General features: G+C 39.7%; 1 protein-coding gene across 7 annotated transcripts in view; it reads right to left on the bottom strand.

The window, feature by feature from the left end:
* INO80D (INO80 complex subunit D) overlaps positions 1-16,230 on the bottom strand; it is a 46,439-nt gene that overhangs the window by 14,455 nt on the left and 15,754 nt on the right. For all 7 annotated transcript variants that reach the window (XR_011324365.1, XM_069781668.1, XM_069781670.1 and 4 more), the window contains 7 exons: positions 15,480-16,228; positions 12,239-12,347; positions 6,602-6,826; positions 4,472-4,581; positions 2,461-2,594; positions 813-1,030; positions 260-417 (listed from right to left, as the gene is read on the bottom strand). Coding sequence is in view for 6 of the 7 variants with exons in the window: in XM_069781668.1 (XP_069637769.1) it covers positions 260-417; positions 813-1,030; positions 2,461-2,594; positions 4,472-4,581; positions 6,602-6,826; positions 12,239-12,347; positions 15,480-16,228 (1,703 nt within the window). In the remaining variant the exon portion in view is untranslated. The remainder of the gene's footprint in view (positions 1-259; positions 418-812; positions 1,031-2,460; positions 2,595-4,471; positions 4,582-6,601; positions 6,827-12,238; positions 12,348-15,479; positions 16,229-16,230) is intronic.

Genomic DNA, 16,230 nt, shown 5'->3' on the forward strand with positions numbered 1-16,230 from the left:
TTATTAAAATACTAAACCAATTAGGATTTTCAGAGCAGTAATTATAAGAGCAAGCAGAGAACTACACACATCAGCCTCCTTAAAGTCTGCTTTACTTCAGAGCTCACAAACGAACAATAGAGCAAATGCACACTTCCTTGTCTAAAATTTATTACGTCTGTAGGAAGGCAAGCAACCTCTCAAAACACATTTTAGAAATACTCACTTCTTCAGTTCACTGACTGTGTTCATGTTAGCATAAAATAAAATAAAATGGTACCTTCAAAGAAATCAAAATCTTGCAAGTCATCGGGCAGCCGTGGCAGGACATCAGAGAAGTCCTCCTGATTCAATTCCAAGTCATGTGGAATGTCTGTGATTTCATTGGCGATATCATCAGGCAGCTCATCAGTACTCAGCTCTGGTGTGGAGGGGCTCCTGGACAAAAAGTACCATTAGTCTCTGGTGTTCAACGACAACTACAAATGCTTATCCATCTATAATGGGTGTTTCCCCACACCTTTTTTTTTTTTTTTTCATCATCTAGGAAAAAAAATGCTTTTAGATAGTTTCTTTAGGAAGCCTACAGTTAGCCTACTGATTAAATACATCAGATGTGGCATCAGGAGCAAGACATTTTATCCATCAAACCCAATAATTGCTCAAATCTGAAATGACCCACTCTAAGGTTTTTTTTTCAACAGTCACATGAAGATGCAATTTCTAGCCCCGCTCCGGATGCTGATCAACACAGCAACATCACACCTTTCTACAGTGTTCATTGGCAACATTCAAGCCAGCAGTGGGCAAACTGTGGCAGGGCTACTACTGACCGTATGTGGGGCATCTCTACTGGCAGTGAAACACTGGCAGGCATAGTGAGGTTCCCTTGGGGCACTGCAGGAGGAATGGGCTTCTGGGGCCGGCGTGGGCCTCGCCTTCTCTTCTTCTTGTGTTTTTTAGTAAGTGCAGGTGGCTTCGTTTTTTTCCTGGGTTTCCTCTGCTGCTGGTGCTGAACTTTACGGGAGCTGTCCCCTCTCAAGAAATTGTCCTTTGGGAATAAAACAATACCAATGGGAGCATATTAAGAACAAGTATCACTTTCCGTGCTTTCTTTGCCTGGTCACTCCACAGACATTCACATGTAATGCAAGAGAGACTGCTAACTTACACCCAGGCAAGGTTACAAAAATTATGCTGTTTCCTTCCTCATTGATCCCAATGGCAAAAATCACATAGACCAAATTATGAGGTATGCTAAACAGGAGATCACACAGTGTGACTTTAAAAATCACCATAGCAAACCCTAACTAAATCAGTGCAAAACTGTAACCTTTGGCAGCATTTCTCTAAGTATTAAAGATAGAACACTGTTGTGAGGTGGCAGTAATGGGGATAGCATGCAGCAGCTGAAGCTAGCATCCTCAAGTACTCACTGCCATAAAAGAGGGGCAGCACTGAGGAAATGGAATTAATATTGTAGGGCTAGGGTAAGGATGTGGGTAAACAACTAAGGCCTCATTGCTTTTGAACAGCAATCATTGACCAATTGAAAAATAAATCAAACCATCATCAGTTTTCAGTTGCCATCACACTGGGAGTGGCAGAGGATTGTATGTCCTACAGAAATAAACCTTGAGAGACACACTGAAGATTGCCTGGGAGAGGGGGAAAATCCCATACAAATCTGTGTGGCACAGACTCTCACATTTTAACCCAGAAAACTCCATAATTCTCAAATATTGGAGAAGCTGGGCAAAAACAGTAACAAAAAATCCACAACAACCCAACAACAGAACAAAGCAAAAAAAAAAAACCCAAAAATGCAGTTTTATGCCTAATGCCCTGAAGGATGGGCAAGACAGAAGTGGGTTTGTGAATTATCCCAGAAGTTTTGCTCTGGAAGATGGGAGGCATAGAAGGAGAGCAGAGGACATCATTTTAAATGCTTTTCCTCTGGGATCCACGGATCCCTGAAGGAGATTAAAGATGAATTCCAGTAATTACCAAAAGCTAAATAAAGCAGCAAAAACCATTATTTGTATGCTTGTAATTGCTACCTACATTTCCTCTAGAAAATATTTTGGGCTCCATGTACTGAGACTGCTTGAGATGCAGTGTTCTTACCATACCACACTCAGACTATATTCAGATCTAAGGGCCAGGAGTGAGCCCAAATAAAATGACCACGGGATCTCTCACAATGATCTTCTATTTCTCGATTGAAGAGAGGAATCAAATTTCTTCCATTGAAAGATATCCTCATGCACACTTTATTATATCCTCAAAAGTATGTAAAAGATTTTCACAACATACTTTATACTAATTGGAAATGTTTGGCATGTTAAGAAAAATAAAAGGAAACGAGCTTTTAGGTTCATAAACTTGCTAATTGTCAAGCAAGAGTTCATAGAAAGACTGGGGTTAAAACTCCTGGTCATCCCAATACACAAGTAACTACAGTTTTGGCTTTGTACTTACCATTTTTTTGGCATGTTCTTCGCACAGAGGTGTCTGGTGTGTAATGTCAAAAACTGGCACAGAGCACTGTTGACCGTCTGCAAACTTGGCTGTGCAACTTGAGAAGAGCTGCTGAGAACGGTTCAATAAGATATCTGTGCATTTCTGCATCAGGAATAACACATGAGGCAACGATGGAGGAACGCCCTTTGATTTATCAATCTGATGAAGATCAGAGTCTTCAACTCTACCTGTCCATAGATGCTATTTTTAATGAGTACCCTAACTTTGTTATTCAAGTTCAAAGCTAGGTAAGGCTCAAACCCAACTTTTAAAGTGAAAAACTGCATTCATGCAGAATTTCTAATGATTTTATTATATATTGAGATAGTTTTATAGAAGCAGCCATTTCACTAATGAGTTCTTAGCAAAAAGAAGCCTTTTCCTGGAGTCTTAATCAATAGATCAATAGTAGCAGTTGGAACAGCGTAGTCAACAGGACTATTTCCTTACAGACTAATGACAATCCATACTGAAACATTAAAGAAAGAGTATTTCTTAATTCAGTCTTTTAAGGTACATTCTTGGCATTCATCTTTAGAGCACAGAGAAAGAAGTTTCAAGATCCTTCCTGCTCCTCTGAAAAAAAGATGTGCAATCAGACAGAAAGGTCAAGTAAATCCAAATGTAAGCTTGCTGAGATTTCCTTCAGAAAAAAATGCCCTGCAGGAGTGAAAATGTTTCCAGACTCACAGCAAATCAAACAGATATTTCATTGTGTTTTTTCAAACAACATGAGAAGCACTCCTTCCATCTTGAACAGTTCTTAGACCTCACCATCACTATGTATGTTCAGAAAATGTTGAAACGCAAAAGAAAGGACAAAGAAAACGGAAAACCTGCAGAACAGTTCGGACGGCAGACTTGGACGGATGGGTCAGAACCAAGAGCCTGTTCATTTTAGGAGACACTGTTTCCATTGAGAAGAAATTGCAGAGCAAAAAATGGGCACAAATGCGAAATCACTAGTCTTGACTTCTCTGCTCTACACACACCAACAAGCAACACCACTAGAAAAAAAAAATCAGAATCATGAGGCAAATCCCAAACACAGCTGCGCACCATGGTGCTCTCTCATAGACAGGTTTTGAACTGCTCTGCAGACTATTTTTAAGGGGCCTGCAAAAATCAACCAACAAAAAAAAGGCACCTGCAAACAAAAAAGACTGAAAAGGTGCCTGCAGTCTGATAACAACTGGAACAGATCAGCGCTAGTCATTTAAAATACCAAAACCAAAGTTCCAACAAAAGGAGTCACTCCAACAAAAGCGCCAACAATTCTTTAGCTAAACAAAAAAGACGAAAGTCTTGCAGAATTCTTAGTATTCCACGTCAGAAGTCTGCCTGTTTATAGTCTTCAGAATCAAACCTCACATCTAATGTGCTCCCTCCTTTCTGCGATCTTCATGCATTGACTCTTTAACATCTTTTTCAGGCTTTGCTTGAGATCCTGAGCACTGGGAATTCTTCCTCGTCTAGAATTCTGTGACTCCTCCTGTTCTGCTTCTTTAAACAATGCAAAGTATCAGATTTCCATCTTTCTAGTCAGGGTAAGCCATCTTTTTATACTATGTGTAAAAACTTGTTCCCACAAACCCTTCGTAAGTAGTTAGTCTCTTGGAACCTACCAAGAACTGTATGAAAGCCATGAGGCTGAAAGCCAGGTGGTTTGTACCAAGTCATCTGTGAAAGATGATCGTTTTTGTAAAGGCTTCTTGCGCCTACTAAATGTAGCTTACAAAGTAAAATGATGTGACTATGATAGATACCAGTGGAAAACTACTTATCTTCACTGTCTACAGACCCAAATCACACAGACAAATTAAAAGCAAAGTAGTTGATGAGACGCTAACAAATAGGTATTTCTTTGTGAAAACGTATTTGTCAATGCACAAACCTAACAAACAAAAAAACTTAAACCAGAACAGCTTCCACATCTGAATGCAACTCCCAAACAGGGTTAAGAGGATACGCTGAAAACAATGCCTGGTGAATGGAAGGGCCTTGTTAGTGCACTGTTCTCCCTTCGAAGTCCCACTACAGGTTGTTGGTTCTGCATCTCTCTGCCTTGCTTGGCTTGTGCTGAAAAAAAAAAAGCATAGAAGAGTTTAGAGACAAAAACCCAGTCTCAGGTGGTTACTTAGCACAACTATTGCACGGAATGTGGCGTGGCAGAGTAGGATGAAAAACTGTAACACACCTGTGTGTCATAATCCAGGTAGGTGCACACTACTACCAGACTCTACACAGGGATACAGAATAGATGTCAATGACAGGTGAAGGTGCAACTGCAGCAACAGGATTATTGTTTATTTCACAGGGCCTTAATTGTAATGAGAGGTGCTGCGTGCTACTACCATGTAACTATTACAATACCCTGCAACAGAATCAAGGACAGCAGTAAGTGAGTGTCAACACAGGTGACCCTTAAAATGAGGTCAATCTTTAGAATACAATGTACTGGGTATGCCTACATGGGCAGTCAAGTGCACTTCCAAGCCTGTTCATAAATCAAAACATGCCGAGCATCCCCAGAGCTTACATGCAAGCATGTGCTCAGACAAACTTAGACTGAGCTCTGGAGTGGCAGAGCCTGAGCATGCTCAACATGGGTAAAAGCCCTCCTTCATCAATGTGCTACAGCCCAATCCACCAGCAGGTGCCCAGAGCTGAGCGCTTCCTCAGCACAGTCTCAATGCTTTGAGCCTGAGCTGCAAGCAGGCAACCAGACAGCAGTGTGGATGAGTACTGCAAGCATTACACAGCTCGCTTGGTGTTAGCCTGCTCTCAAGGCATTTGTCACCTTCATGTAGATAAAGCTGGTTATTCCAGGACTGATTTTCACCTCTGTACACGCTGTTTTCTAGGTTGACAAAAAGCTGTCTGTAGTCTGACTGTTTTCCTTCAGCCATTTCTGTCATCGACTGCACTTTGACTGAGCAAAGTTTTAGTTAGCAATATTATTCCTGTGAAAAATTTCGTAACTGAAAAGACTCTGTGGTTACTTAAATTAACCAGAGCAGTGATGACAGGCATACCTGGCTTTGCCAGCCTGCCCAAAACAAAGTCATCTTTTTTGGGTAATAAAAGGCAAAAATAATGGAAAAAAAACAGAAAGAGTTTGCCAGTTCTGGCAAGGTTTTGCTGTAGTTTAAGTTTGGAGACATTTACACAACTTTGTAAACTAGTAATATACTTCTACATTACACCTCTGAGCAGCTCTTCAGTATCATTCCACCTCCCCAACAATAAACCCTCCAACTGTGATGAACCACAGCCCACTGCCCAGGAACAAAAGCATCCCATAAGCAGAATATACTCTCAGTACTCCAGCCTGCCTCTCATGTTAGCCCTCCTACCCCCTAGAGTCACACGTCCTGTAAAGCAAAACCACAACAAGAAAAGGATGCTGCTGATACCCCAGACATAACACCAGGGTTCAGACTTACTCTGTTTCTGCACAAATATGAATCAACCAACTCTCAGTATGCCGAGAGCTGGAGGGATGTTGACATTATCTAGAAAGAATTCCCACAGAAGGTAACCTTCAGAGTTGTTAGAAGATATTTATTTTGTTGCCAAGTTTCATTTAATGTTAGATTGAGTTAAATCTAACAAAAAACATGAGCTTAAGTTTGATTTACTAGGAAGATAATTAACAGGAGGTACAGGCTTTTCAAAAAAAGCTCTGAAAAACGAAATCTGAATTGAAGCAGTGAGCTGCAGACCAGACTGCACAACTTCTGAAGAACTGGGCTTAGTAAAGTACCAGATATTTGAAGGCAGCCAAAATACATAGATTAATTAATAAGAATAAATTTTAGCAGGCCACTAACTTCTTTTGTGGCATTTAAGAAATCGGGCCCAGATACTGCTGAACAAACAATCCACATTTTAAAGCACAAAGCTGGAGAACGCCTGTCTTCATGGAAAACACTGTATGCCGTGTTTATTTTACTCCACTGACAGGCATTTATGTGTCATGGTTTTTCTGCCTTGTGCATGCCTACCAGTTTCAGAGTTCAGCATTTCAGCTGCTGGATACTCTGCCCATCTCCACCCTGTCCCGACTCCGGATTGCAGTCACAGCGGAAGGTCTAACCTGGTATGAGCACACGTAGCTCTTCGGAGTTCTTGTATCAGCTGCCCAGCACGCTCCGGCTCTCTGCTGGCCGCCTGCAGCAAGGCTTTCCGGAGTGTATGCCGGCATTTCTTCTGACGAGATTCTGCCCGCTCCAGGCGGCAGAGGTGCTTGTATTTCTGCTGAAAGTAAGTGCAAAGTCTGGTCACCCTGGAACTCCTGTCATCTGCATTGTCATCATCGGACCTAAAGGAGGGAAAATAAAAATAAATGGGCCTTAAATATCTTTTTTTCAAGGAAGCTAACTTGTCATTTTAATAGAATTGTTAAGTTGGCATCCATCTTCTAGCCCCACAAACATCCAAAGGCTGAAATCAGGCACGGATGCTTGAGAAATGGTAAGAGCAAGATCCCTTTTGAATTCTAAAGGTATTTACCCTTCTTAGTATGTCATTATTAGAGATTACATCAATTTATCATCAAGTCTGACACATTTAAATGTCTGGAGCCTGCTGTTCAAAAGAAATCTATACTGTTAACCTTTATTTACTGTAAATGTCTCAGCAAATGAGACAAACTCTTAAATCAAAGTGCAATTAATGGAGAGGACAAGGGTGGGGAACTACATAGTGGAAATTTATTGAAGAAAGGTCATGCTGGAGAAGATGGTCAAATCCTAAGAAGTACCAAAACTTCTGACTTTTTCCAATTCCTTTTACTCCACCAGGTGGTGTATTCCTTTCTAAACCAAATAGACACTCACAACAGCTAGCAGTTGATACTGCTTTCTCCTTGCTGCAGAGTTAAAGTTGAATTACAGTACAGCCACGGAGAAATTCACATTTAACTGCAAAGGTACTGAGGGAAAAATCAGACCAGGGCTAAGCAATGACCAGATAAAGGACTGAACCAATTTTTTGTTGCTTAAGAAAGCCTTTTTCCATTTATCTTGCCTTTCTAAATGTCCAGGCACATATCAACAAGACCATCAAACCATGTCAACACGTTTGGCTAAATGAAGTAAAAATCATGACACTTAATAAAATCGTCACTGGGACTCGTTAAAACAACAAGGTCCATGAAGCTACCCAGAAGTCCTCCACAACGAGCACTGGTTTGCAGAATTATTTTTTTGTTCATGGAGCAACAAAGACCGCACACTGAATCTAAGCAAAGCAGACTTTGCTCAGTTTTTCCTTTAAGTTTTTCCTTATAGAACAGAGAAACTTTTTCCTAACTTTCCTATCTGTAAAACAAAAAAAGGGCAGGGGGAAGAAAACATGTCTAAACAAATGAAGCAAATCAAAAGCTCCCAAGGTTCAGGCTGCAGAGCTTGGCCAGCGAGATTGAATGAGCTGACATCCAAACCTGTGCACAGCAAAGCAGACCACAACTAGCTGATGATAGAAAAGATGCAAAATACCAGCCATGATGTTTACTAAATAAAGTAAGAAAGATCCAGAAACACAGGGAGAATAGCTGTCCCTGAAAAGCAACATGACTAAGACCTACTTTCCTTTCTGGAAACTCTTATCCCATCTATATGCAGGCCAAATTTAAGAAACTGTATCCATCTCCACTAAGGCTGCCCACAAAAACTCTGCAGGAACAAACACTGCCTTGACTCAAATGCACATTTTTATAAAGTTTTATGTAAAGTCAATCATACTATGTATTTTGTTTGTTACAACAGATTACAGATTATTTTCTGGAAGCATAAATTACAAGTAATTAACCTCTGCAATTAAATGCTTAGCAGCAAACACAACCTGTTAAAAATATTTAACATATGTAATGTTTAAAATATTTTCATATTGAAAATGAAAAGAAAAAACACTTTTAAGATCTCTTAGGAAAGAATGCCTACTGGGAAAAACAACCTGTTTAGAAAAATTTAATTGTGTGCTATTTAATATAGATTTTAATTTTTCCAATGTACTAATAGAGAACAGGAATACAGGGATGGGATCACTTAGATGTAGGTAGGTTCAAAGTCTTAGATCTGGGCCAAGATTTTTTAACAAAGTTGCAGACATACTGATTTAATTTTAATTATGGTTACAAATTAACTTTAAGAAAAGACAAGAATATTCCTTAGAGGAAAAAAAGTGTTTCTTCTGGGTGGAAAGAGTGTTTTTTTCATGCAAATGTCTTCATATTTGACACTTTTTACTTCCCTGCCATTGAAATAGACAGAAAAAAGTCATCCTATGTAAAATACTTTGAACTGCAGTTTATGAGATCATTTTAAAAAAGTAGATGAAGACATATATACAAGATGTAGGAAGAAATCATGCCTGCAATGGACAAGGGCTTATTTTGAGGCAAACACTTCCTGAAAGCTTATTCAGAATTTTGTTTCCAGGCCAGTAAAATTAACGAAAGCATATTTATATGTTCAAAGAAATCTAAAAATATCACAATAACACCTTCTTTTTTTTTTTCTTTTTGCTAGGCAAGGACTGAAAGCGAAAGGTACTTTTATTGTTGTCATTTCATAAATAAGTTTAACAACTTCTATTTAGTTTATTCCCTTAAGCTGCATATATAACTTCTGAAGTTCAACTTAATGTGTAGCATTTCATGTTTTAAAAGATTTCTGAAAGAGCACGCAAACCATTTGATAATCCAAAATGCTTCTTCCCAACCCTTCCCTTTAAGACTGTCATGTGTAAACACCAGGGGAATTATTGCTGAGTGTTCATGAAGAAAACAAAGGCAGCATGAAGCAACAGAAAGGAAAAGCAAAAGGGTAGCGCAAGCAGTCAGGCACCATCAGGGAACCAGGAGATCATGCTCTCTACTCTGAGACACCACAGCAACTGTACTTCAAAATCCTCTGTAAGGAGGGATTTGAAGAACCTTCCCCTCTTCCTCTTAGTTCTTCTCGTTATTGGGAGTTACTAAATCCAGCTTTGACAATACAGTGTTGATATTTGCTCCTTTGAGTGAGCTGGTATGAGGAGGGACTCCAATCCTCACACTCCCTTCTCAAACTCGCTACTTGAAACGCTCATTTTATCTGTATTTCAGCATAGGAAGTGAAAAACTACTTTGTTTTAAAGTCATTTGTTTTCCAGTACTTTCTAAGGACAAGACCCAGTAATTGAATCAATTGGGGGGAAGCTTCACTAATCAGCAGCAGGGAACAGCCCCTGCTTTCCCCCCCGAATTGCTGCTCCCGTGAGCAATTCCTCCCACCCCAGCAGCCTTCCCTGCCAGCCGCCCTGCCTGCACTGCGCCTGGTGCCAGCTTCTGCACTACTCTTTGAACTCAAACTTCTGTGCCTGCCTCGAAGCGCTGCATCCTGGAATCCTGCGACCACAGGAACCCGATTTTCCAAAATTAAAGGACAGAATAATAAAAGCAGACATTTGGCCTGTGTTTCCACAGATGATTGCAACAATATGAATTTTACAGATTGAAAGGCCAGAAGGCAAGTGAGCTCAAAAATGTATTACTGTTAAGAGATTAATTTTAAACCAATCTGGTCAATTTTTGAGAGTTTAAGAGCAGCTAGAGTATCACACAAGAAGTTCAACAGAAAGTTAGAGGATTCCCCCCACAATCATACAACCAGAAATGCTGAGAACAAGCTGCCCAATAATGCAGAAATTAACTGTTCGCTTTCTCTTACTCATCTGTTCTGAGAAGCATCCCTCCCACTGTCTTCCACAGAGACAAATGGAAAAGGACAGAATGGAGTTTGCTGGTGGAGAGTTATCCCTTTTACACAGGGATCGAAAGATCAGACACAAATGAGCAGAGAAAAAGTAGCTTTAATTTTACTATGAAAAACAGTAAGAAAATTCCCATAAGTCTAGGTATGTGATTTCAGAATCTAAAGGTTTTGGGAAACAATCTCCATTAGTCTTCTGGTAAAATTAGCCTCCAAAATTCAGAGCCATAACAAGTCATTGGCTAAGTTAGGAGCCACCGGTCTGCACCGCCAGATTAGCAAGACCGAGTCATTTTCACAAATCAGACCACCCAAGAAATAGTCTGAACTAACTCATCTTCAGCAGCAGACAGACCACATTGCAAAAGTGTCAAAGTGAAACATTTCAGGTAATAAAAACCTCTACAGAAGCTTACAGAATAGGAATTAAAGTTTTAGAAGGCTGACATCAAGTGAATGTATCAATGTTTATCCATAAACAAAATTAGAAAGATGTTGAAGAGCTAACACTGGGCAGGCTGATGGAAGTACAAAAGCACCCAGTACCATACAAAAATTTATCCATCATGATTAGTTAAGACAGTGTTTAATTGAAGTGCATAAAATGCTAGAATGGACCAGAAAATGTCAAGACAAGGTATTATTTTCTCTCAGTATGTGAAAAGAGTAGGAAGAATCCAAAGGAAGTTAAGACAAATAGAAGACAAAACACACAAAGATGACCTTCAAAAGCTGACAAAAAAATAGGAATCTATGGAAGAACCAGATCAAATGTCAAAGACAGAAGAGTGTAATAGAAGTTATTTAATAGATATATCTGCTCTGAAAATTATGTATGATTTAAAAGTCTGAAAGTCTGTTCATGTTTTCCCAAAACAGTTTATTTAAAAATTGCCTTTTAAGTTAAAACTAATGTTTGTGATGTAATGTGTGTCTCTCTGACTCCTGATGCCCTAAAAAACAATGGTCATTCATAACAGAAAAAAAACCTTTCTTTTAAAAAAGGTAAGTCTACACACTGCTAATAAGCTCTGATACACTGAAAGCTCTCAGTATTTAGTATCCTGGTGTCTGTCCTGATGACAGAGATACAGCTTTCTTGTTCACCTTGTGGACAATCTTTAGACATGGTAAGAAGTTCTGGTAAGTTTCAGAATTTCCATGTAACAACAAAATAACCTTTCATTAACATCATTACTCTAATGGTGGTTTAAAAATTAAACAAATGGGAGAGAGTTGTATCAGAAAGTCCAGCTGCACAGTAAAAGAGAATCACATTATATAGAAACTACAATAAAATCCTATTGAGACCCCAATTTCACTATCAACATGCTTCAGTTTCGTTACAATACTATGCTTGGGATGCTTTGCTTTAACTTTGCACCTTAAAATTTACATTAATAGAAATATATTATCATATCCTGCTGTAAGTTCAGATTCATGACCTAGCAGTATATGGAGAACACCATAAGCCTTTCTGTACCAGCAGCTAATACCTGCTCTGCTTATATACTTATATACTAAGCATGACCTTCTATGGTATGGAATATCCCTTTGGCTAGTTGGGGTCAGCTGTCCTGGCCATGCTTCCTCCCAGCTTCTCACACACCTGCTTGCTGGCAGAGCATGGGGAACTGAAAAATCCTTAACTTAGGACAAGCGCTACTTAGCAACAACTAAAACATCGGTGTGTTATCAAGATTATTCTCACACTAAATCCAAAAGACACTGTACCAGCTACTAGGAAGAAAATTAACTCTATTCCAGCCAAAACCAGGACACTAAGTTAGGTAGAAACTAGGACAGAAGGTGACAAGCTGTTTCATAGCTCTTACAAACAAATGTATTCAAACAATCCTTTGTTTCAGCAAAGCACTCAAACAAGCGCTTAGGTTCCACTGACTCCACTTGAAGTGAAGCTCATATTTGCATGATTTATTCCATCAAGGCCAGCATGAATACTAAAGAATCATACTCACTCATGTCTCTCATAACCAAGCGTTTCTCGGATAGACCACGCAACCTGGTAAGGGGAGGTTTGCTCTGAATCCTCCAACTCTTCTCCACTGTCTTCAGACCAATCCAGCCCTATGGGAATTGAAAACATGAAAGCTAGATGAAAAGTGTATACACCTCATGTCAGTCTCTGAGCAACCTATGGCACAAAAGATGAATGCGTAGTATAGTCGCAAGCATAATTATGTTCGATTAAATCATATAATATTCTCAATTACACAGGAAAAGTTACAGTAACAGCTCTATTACAGTGTGTAAATAGCATGCACTGATTTTCGTCAAATTTTAGTTTTCCTTTTAAAATCCTTATTGGCTTCTTTATCCATAAGCAGTGGGAGAAAAATCACCAGCTTTCTTACTCACAGAAAAACATTACAGCTTTCATACCAAGCACATGGAATCCTCAGAAATGAGGTGAGAGAAGTCCCTGCTACGAAGAACTGACTGCCTGATAATTTTTAAGACTATATGATCTAAATAGGCCACTTTAATTTCTGTTTATATTCCGATCCCTGCTCTGTGCCAAAACACAGGGAGAATAGGAAAACCATAAGACAGATCAGCACGGACAGAGAGATGCACAGCTACACAGGATGTTCTTCTGCTCAGTCTATAATTGCCTGCCAAATGTCTACATTAGTGTGAAAAGAGAGCTAAAGGGAGAGATGCAAATACTGCTGCACTTTTACTAAGCAGCATGCTTTTGCTTAATGATGATACAGTAGGATCAACTTATTGTATGCACCAGCAGCCTCAGCTGGTCAAGCTAAACACAATCATTGAACAGGACAGCCAGAAACAGCGTCCAGTAAGTTCTCAGGTGGAACATTTTAGCTGGAGCTTCATCTTTTGCAGTTCTTCCTATTCTCTCTCCCACATCCAGTGGAATTCTTGCCAATTCCTTGCAGCAGGTGGGATAAAATCCCATAGCTGCATTTACAAGCCAGCATTGTTTTTTCACTTTCTTGTGTGCTCCTTGAACATGGAGCAGCAGTTGGGATAGAGTTAAAGAGCACTTTATTTTTGCCAAAAATCAACTAAACAACTATATCTGAGATGATTCTGAAGAAGTCAGATGCTTTGAATTTGGGAAATGCATCAGTACTTGGTCACCTCCTTTCAGAGTTAGACACACACACACTTGGAATACAATCATCAGGAGTGCCTTCATAATTTAGAAGCAACACTTTAACATAAACCAGAAATATCAGAAATCCTATTTTTCAGGAACTTCAGGATCCTGAAAATTCTATTCTTTGTTCCTATTTTTAAGATACACATTTGAACTAAATTAAGGTATCTTAAGACACTTGATGAAATGCCAGAATTATACTTTCAACTTAAATGTTTTTTACTCTTGCCCCTTCCATAAAGGAATGAAAAAACAACTTAATCGTTGGATAAAGATGTCCACAGTTGATACCATGTAACAAATTATTTACCCAAAGTTTAAAAATAAAATCAGAGGTTGCGTTGTTTTGCTTCTAAGGGGCACTGCAGAAATGAAGGAATAAAATCTAATCCAGACTCCGCTATACTCACATTGAAGACTGCAGTTACATTAATATCCAATTATATGGCTCTGATGTGGTTACACATAAAACTGGCTACAACTTTTTAAAGATTCTGCGCAGTCATCTCTAGTGCTACTCTATCATAAAAAAGAAATCCTGAAATTCTCTGAACCAGCATAACTGGTTTTTAATATTAAGGCATATTAGGAAAAAATAACAAATATATTTTCCACTCTCACATAATTAGTATGTGAATTCCATTACTTTGCCAAATGCAAAATGTTCTAATTGCACACACATAGTTATGCAATCTGCATTACTCTACATTTATGGGTCTAATCAGGTTTTTTACTATGCCTCTTTTTTTAGGAAAATGTATTCTCTTCACCACTTGAGAATGTAAAACATTAAACACAGAAAGTGATCTTTCTACAGTCTTTCAAAATGCAGGTCACTTTCTAAGCTATTGGGGTCTGTGACACTCAGAAGTGCCTCTGGATCTGCCGTTCCTCAAAAGACCTGCATTATATATAGGACCATCAAGGCAATTTTCTGATGAATAATGTCCTTTGGAGACATACTATGGGATGCTAATTATCTTCTGAACAAATAGTCAAGCTATCCCATGAGTGCCAAAGGGCAGATCTTAACAGCAAATTAAAAAAAGGTTAATTGAAATAGCAAAAATTACAGATGTTTACAATTAAATAAGATGTTATATGAGGAACGTCCAGATTTATTTGAAATCTTTTTTTTTAAACATCATAAAAGGCATTCCTGCTCTAATATCACACACTGACTCCCTTTTCCCTGTCAGTATTTTATTTCTTAGGAAAGTACAATCTAAAACTAAGCAGAAAGTAAGGTAACTTTGGAGGGTGAGGGAGATAACAAGGACAGCTAGGTGTACCTAGGTCCGTATTCACAATCAGACAAATAAGCCACAAGGTCACCTGCCTTTTTAAAGCTTTATAGAGCACTACTACCATACCAGCAAGTTGGTTATATTTACTTACATTTTCACAAGCAGCAATTGATTATTACGGTTTCTAGATAATAAGTAAGGAGGAGACTATTCTTGCGCTGTTATGTGGACAAGACTCCACTTCCAATTACCTTCTGTAATAGTGCTGCCCTCCTGCAGCAGTCTTTTGGTTTTGTTCATCCACATTCTGTACACAAATAGGCCCAGTCAAGAAAAAATTCTCTTATGCTCCAATTTTCCCAGTCAACTGGAAATTTGGATCTGCAGAGAACGATGAGCCAAATCTCCAAACATTTACTTGCACTCATTTTGTAATGTGCACTTGTCACATATCTAACATTCAATCTAACCTTGTCCACTCATGTAGGTACAGCTGGCGCCACCTTTACTACTCGAGTTGCAAATCTTCTATACAACATCTGTATCGTCCAAGCAATGTTTTCTACACTTCAGTTTGATTTCTCAAATGGTTAACAGAACATTCAAGAAGAATAAACAACCAAAATGCCATAAACCATATGTGACGAGTCCAGGCATTCCCTTCATAGAGAACAGGGCTAAAGAAAACACCAAGAGATTACCTAGTTCATGGTTATTTTCTAAGGACCACACATGAATGCAGGACAGGACTAGGAAGACATTCCCCTTTTGTCTTTTGGTTTCAGGTTAAAAAATAAGGCAGCAGTGCATCTATTATCTACCCACCTAAATGTGGAAACAGATCAGTGTCCAGCTGCTGTTTTCGAGTGCACAGTTTCACCAGTCTCTGTAGCCGGCTCATGCAGGATGAGTGCGGAGAGAAGGCTGTGGCTTTCATGAGGACCCGATCAGTCCTTGGAGGGTCCGTGACAGGAGCCCTAGCGGGTGGCAGGAGAGGCAGAGGTCTCTTGTTAGACAACTGCCGGGCTTGTGCTATAGTGTGTGTGGTGGGTGCCACTCCCTGCATTGGTAGGCTGGTGTTCGGAGGTTGAGGTGACTTGCAGACTATGCCCTGCGGTAGCCCTGTCGGCTTTAACGAAGCTGATGAAGGTGGCAGATGGGAGTGCTGCTGCTGCAGAGGCTGCTGCTGCAAAGGTGCAGGAAGGGGGCTAAAGTGCTCTTGGCGAACTTTTAAAATCTCTGTCTCTCTCTGGCGCTGCCGGTTTTGAGCCAACTTGCTCTGCAACTTTTTCCTCACTGTTGCCCCTTTCCTTAGGTCATCATCCTCCTCGTTGAAAGCAAAGGGGTCTTCTAATTCTGCCTCCAGGTAGTGGAGAGGAAGCCTAGCCCCTGGAGGGGAGAGGGACATCCCATCCAGCCCATTGGGCATCTTCAAGGCCAGGCTGGGCACTGTCAGACTGAAGGCCATAGCATCCATCTGATGCCTGACCTTTACCTCCTCTATGGGATCATTCTTTTTCTTCCTCTCCTTTTTCGGTATAAAGCCAAGTACCTGCAGGTGGCTGTTGCAGTACCT

This window comes from Haliaeetus albicilla, chromosome 4 (genome assembly GCF_947461875.1).
Source record: "Haliaeetus albicilla chromosome 4, bHalAlb1.1, whole genome shotgun sequence".
NCBI classification, from domain to species: domain Eukaryota; kingdom Metazoa; phylum Chordata; class Aves; order Accipitriformes; family Accipitridae; genus Haliaeetus; species Haliaeetus albicilla.